The following is a 5950-nucleotide window of genomic DNA, read 5'->3' as shown; positions in this document are numbered from 1 at the left end:
CGAACGGCGCGAGAGAGAAGAAAGAGGAAGGGAGATTGTATGACACGTGGACAGTCACGTCACGTGGGTCTACACCATTCGATTTTTTTTTTTTTTTTACTACAAATTCTGTTCTCCCTGATTTCGCCATTATAAAAATTAAATCGCCATAATAATAATAAAAAAAAATAATAATAATAATAATATAATAATGTTTTTGTCCGTACGTAGAGTTTTTTTTTTTCATTTATAAATTTAAACCTTTTGAATTCTTATTTAATAATGAATATTTTATTTATTTATATTTATTAGAAATGTCTATTTAATCGAATGGTAATTAATATAAAAATATAAATACATTTTTAAAAATCTTAAGGCTAAATTTGGAATTTCATACGAAAAAAGAAAAATGGTACAAAATAAAAAAAATGAAAAAACATATATATGGTTTGGGTAAAATTTGGAGGACTGTTTGATGAGGCAAGCCACGTGGGTACGACGTCGTTTTGTGGAGATCAGATATGAGAGGCTGTGAATCTGAATCCCTGACGGTATGCGTGTCCCTTCCTTTCTTCCTATCCTCTCTCTCTTACTTTTTTTTTTATATTTTAATTTTTGCATTCTCTCTCTAACTTTAAGTTATATTTTTATTTTACTTAATAAAGAAATATATATTTTATTCATTCCTAAATGACTCATTAATCAAAGTAAGTTTAATGTTATTTTAAATTTGTTAGATTGCTTATGGAATCATCAACAAATGTACTAATTAATTATAATTTTCTAATTAAGATATAATAATAATAATATATATTTTAAATTTGTTAAGCTGAACTACATTTGAATGAGAGCTATTATTCTTTTCTTTTCGATGGCCTTTTGAAAATTTAAGCGCTTGATTTAAGACAAAACATGTTGAAAAAACTCAGTTTGGTGGGTGAAAAGGCTTGCATTTTTAAAAGCATCAATGTAACAGCCCAAGCTCACCACCAGTAGATATTGGATGGTCGTCAAACTCATAGTTTTAAAACATGTTTGCTAGAGACAAGTTTTCACACTATTATAAGAACTATTTTGTTCCCTCTCTAACCAACGTGGGATCTCACGGTTAAGTTGAGCATAGCTCAATTAATTAGTTTGAATGGCTCCATCCTCGTCGAGAATTATCATCTTATCAATCTGTCAATATCGACTAATAAAAACAATTTCACTACTTTATTATATTTCCACTATCAAATCTCCAAAAAGAGAATGAAAAATTAATTATGAAGTGAAAGTACAAAATTGAATAAGTTACGGAAAAAAACGAACTAAAGTACCGAAACATACTAAAAGAATGAAAAATCACGATGAAATTTAACAACCCACTTNATGATAGAAAAAGGCGACTGATCATTTTCGTAAGGTAAAATCAAATGAATATGTATTTAAAAATATAACAAAATTTAAAATGTTACAAAAAAAAAATCATAATAATAAATAAAAAGTTGTGATATTTTTTAAAAAAATATTAATGAAAATGAAAGAAATAATAAATCCAAATGGCCCTTTCCATTTTGAAGATGAAATTTGGAGGGCCATTCAATTTTTTATTGCCAAAACGAGAAATCCCATCAGAATTTTAGTTTCTAAAAAGTATATTCTATAGTCTCAAAATATCTCGAAAATGAGTAGTTGCAACGACCCGACTTCTCTTACAATCATTACTCCATGTCTACTAGTAAAATTTTGTAGACAACTGCTCCATTTAACTCTCGAGTAAAATCAATGTTTTGGAAAAAACTAGAACACAACGTTAGATTAAGACAAATTAAAACATCCCGAACATACAATAAAGACTGAAACATGTTGATGCGATCCTCATGACTAAATTAGCACACATCCCGCCGCTTGCCCGATACGTTCTTGTCGTTACCTAGAAAAAAAACCATCGTTACAAGGAAGCTCAGGGTGTGACAAGGAAGAAAGACAGCCTATGACTAAATCTATGTCGTATAAGATGTTTGATGAAGAGAACTTCACAACGTGATAGCAAGAAATAGAGCCCAAAATTTCTTATTAAGAACAGTCTGAGGTGAACTTATGATATCAATCAATAAAGCATCATGAAGTGATTGGACAAGATAAAATGAGACATGATCAGCTAAATTCCCAGTTGTGACTGACCTTGATGATTGCTGTTTCATATTATCAGTGTCGCGCACAATGATGAGTCTTGAGCCATCTATATGAAGCTTTCCATGGTGTCCACTTACAAAAATTGTTGGCTCCTCACCTAGTTCCTGCAAGATCAATACAATCTATATGCCTCAACTTCAGTAAGTTTTTGCACGGTAAGGATGAAAACCAGCCCAAGCCCAAGCTCAATGTCGGTAGGTATTGTTCTTTTTGGTCCGTTACGTATCACCGTCAGCTTCACGGTTTTAATACGTGTTTGCTAAGGAGAGGTTTCCACACCTTTATAAGGGGTGCTTCGTTCCCCTCTCTAATCGACGTGGGATCTCATAATTCACCCCCCTTGGGGGCCCAACGTCCTCGCTTGCACACAGACTGGTGTCTAGCTCTCATACCATTTTGTAACAGCACAAGCTCAAGCCCAAGCCCAAGTCCACCGCTAGTAGATATTGTTCTCTTTGGCTTGTTACGTATTGCCGTCAACTTCACGATTTTAATATGCGTCTGGGAGAGGTTTCCACACCCTTATAAGGAGTGCTTCGTTCCCCTCTCCAACTGATGTAGGATCTCACAATCCACCCCTCTCAAGGGCCCAGTGTAGCAATCGCACTCTTGATGGCAGCAGACTTGCGATTGTGCGGCACTCACTTTCCAACGACAAGTGAGCTATGCCAATTCGTTCTTACGTCGCCTACGGCCAAACGACGTATGCTCGAGCCTCTGGCCTTGGTTTAAGAAGGTTTAGAAAACGATGGCAGAGAGAGATTTTGAAAGGGACGTTATATATGCAACCAAGAGAGTAACAATCACAATATATAACTATTGGTAGGGAGAAGTTGACAACTAGTCATATACCTAAAGTACATTATGAGGCATTTCATATCTGGCAGACCTAGACATGATTTTTCCGAAACATTATACTTCTTACAAATACAAAAGTAAAATACTAGAACATGGAAAGACATAAAGGGTTTGGCTTGTCATGGGCATGCGGTCATGAACAACACGTCTTGGACGAGCATGACTGTGACACCCAGCGTCCTCGCTGGCACACAGCCCGGTATCTGGCTCTGATACCATTTGCAACAGCCCAAGTCCATCGCTAGCAGATATTGTCCAAAAGTAAAACACTAAAACATGAAAAGACATAAAGGGTTTGGCTTGTCGTGGGCATGCGGTCATGGGCAACACGTCTTGGACAAGCATGACCGTGACACCCAGCGTCCTCGCTGGCACACAACCCGGTATCTGGCTCTGATACCATTTATAACAGTCCAAGTCCATCGCTAGCAGATATTGTCCTTTTTTACCTGTTATGTATCGTCGTCAACCTTACAGTTTTAATACACATCTGTTAGAGAGAGGTTTCCATACTCTCATAAGAAATATTTCATTCCCCGGGATGGGATCCGATAAAAGTAAGGAATTCAATTTCAGTATCCTTTAAAAAAGAACACAGCTAATATGAGCTAATATGTGTAAGAATTTGAGCCCTCACGTTTGGGATATCCCAAACGTTTTTCCTCCCACAAAGACACTATCTTGGGCAATTTGGTGTCTTTGGGTTTCAAAAACTGAGTTGCTCTTGAACATCTTTCCCCCTCTCCAAACCATTCCTTCCGAGGGAGATTTCATATCCTTATAAGGAATCACTCCTTCCCCTCCAACTAAACTAACGTGGATCTCAAAATCCACCCCATTTGGGACTAGCGTCCTTGCTAACACAATGTCCAGCTTTGATACCATTTGTAACAATTCAAGCCCACCATTAGCATAGGCTCGTTACATATCGTCAACAACCTCACGGTTTTAAAACGCGTCTATTAGGAAGAGGTTTCCATACTCTTATAAGGAATACTCTGTTCCTCTCTCCAACGAACGTGGGATCTCACACTAGCAATTCAAATGTTTTAAAAAAAATGAAAAGCACTCGTAAAGAATTGACTAGAAATCAAGCATAATTTTCGAAAACAAAAAACCAAAGTCATCAAACAAGATCTAAATAGTTATGAGACGGGAGCTAATGCGTTCATTTTGTAGAGACTCAATCTAAAAGGTTCAAAGCACTAGGAGGTAGCCTCGTAAAGAGAGATTCAAAATGAGAACCAACATAGAAATGGAAGCATTGCCAATGAAGCAAGAAACAGAACATTTAGAGACAGAACACTAGCTTCAACACGACACGAGCTTCAACAGTGATTTCTTTCAAACATGAAACATAACGAATTCATGGCAACATCCCAGCAATAAGTAAAAATGGAAAAGGGCAACAATACCAGCAGATCCATGAGGAACACCATGGGATTCAAATGTCGGTCCAGCATCCAAAATGGAACCCTCACAATCAGGCACCAAATCGTGATTCCCGGCGTGGAAAACGTGCTTCTCGTTTGGGTATGTGGAGGGTAAACCGACCAAGAAATCGATTACTTCTCGGGTATTTGGTCCCCTGTCGCAGTAATCGCCCAAGAAAATTATGTGGGCGGCGTTGAAATCTGGGGTAAGTAGCAATGGACGTCGCCGACGCAGCAGACCACTCTGGTTTTGTCCGGATTTTGATCGGAATGCGGCATTGGATTGACGGCTCGCATTTGATTTTGGTTGATCACATATAGAATCATTGAACTACACAAACCATTACAATGTTGATTTTTCATCCAACATTTGAACGGTTTTGCACTCTAATTCAGGGCTAAATGGGTAGGGCGGAACCTAACCTTGGCAGCTTATGATCATTTATGGGTAGCCGATTCAGCTGCTTTTTGTTCGTACAACCTCATGTCCGTCCTGTCCCAGAAATGTTTTGGCAAGCTCCCGAGAGTCTCCGCATATTTTGATATTTATATTAAAAAAATTATGATTAGATTCAGTTGAGTTCATTACGTAACAAAGGTTGTTCGGATTGAAAAAATTTACAACTCGGATTAGGTTTTAAAGAGTATCTTAATCCGATCGGACCCAACCTTATACACAAACACTCCTATAATTTCTTTCCCGTAGAGGATAATGATTGAATATAATCTATATTAAGGTACATTACAAGATTTTGAACCGTAAACCTGATTGTCTTAAGGACTACTCGATCAAAGGTCCAGTTAACTTTAGACTCGGTACCACCTAACCTCGAACCAACATCAATATTTATATGTAAAAGCAATCATATAATTAATTAAAAAAATAGACAATTTCATGGGTCAAGCAAAACAACAACAAAAATAAATAAATAATAATAAATAAATAAATAACTTTGTTCCCTATGCTAGATACGGGTTACCGTATTTAATTTGATTACATTACAAAATACAAAATTAAAAGGGTTATATTTAATTTGGACGATAAATATTAAATACATCATGACGATAAACCAATTTTATAGGTACTTTTCATGACGATCAAAATACGTAGGTCTATTCCCAATTTGTAAACTAGCTTGATCGATACTAAGTTTAAGGCTAAGTTAATCCCGTAATCAACCAAGCCTGAGTCAACCTTATATTTCGTAGAGCTTTATTTCATTCATAACAACGTCAATTATGTGGCAGGTACAATTATTTACTTCTAGATTCGTAAATGAATAAAGACCGGCATCAATCCCTTCATTAATTAAAAAGTAAATAATTTCGCTGACGCTCACCAATAAAAATAAAAATTTATGTTGGTTGATTTTTCTATTTAAAATTAAAACTTAAATAGGTGAGTTATTTAGTCATTGTCTTACTAAATTCACACCCCACGTACTCCTTTTCAACCGTATCTATCGTTTTATATATATATATATATATATATATATATATAT

The 5950-nt window shown here is 36.0% G+C and overlaps 1 protein-coding gene across 1 annotated transcript; it reads right to left on the bottom strand.

Moving 5' to 3' along the window:
* Positions 1-1933: 1933 nt before the first annotated feature.
* LOC111800172 lies at positions 1934-5742 on the bottom strand. Its single transcript, XM_023683763.1, has 3 exons — positions 5737-5742; positions 4366-4779; positions 1934-2261 (listed from the first exon to the last, which is right to left on the bottom strand). The coding sequence occupies exons 1-3, from the start codon at positions 5740-5742 to the stop codon at positions 1998-2000; spliced, it is 684 nt and encodes a 227-aa protein (XP_023539531.1). The 3' UTR covers positions 1934-1997.
* Positions 5743-5950: the final 208 nt, after the last annotated feature.

This window comes from Cucurbita pepo, chromosome LG08 (assembly GCF_002806865.2).
Source record: "Cucurbita pepo subsp. pepo cultivar mu-cu-16 chromosome LG08, ASM280686v2, whole genome shotgun sequence".
Classification (NCBI taxonomy): Eukaryota; Viridiplantae; Streptophyta; class Magnoliopsida; order Cucurbitales; family Cucurbitaceae; genus Cucurbita; species Cucurbita pepo.
The sequence above is the reverse complement of the archived record's forward strand: the minus strand, read 5'-3'. Positions and strand labels throughout refer to the sequence as shown.

Excerpts from the sequence above, each read along its gene's own strand:
- LOC111800172 (XM_023683763.1), bottom strand. Across the intron at positions 2,262-4,365 it reads ATGAATTCGTTATGTTTCAT|GAACTAGGTGAGGAGCCAAC; the intron begins GTTTGAAAGAAA and ends TTGATCTTGCAG.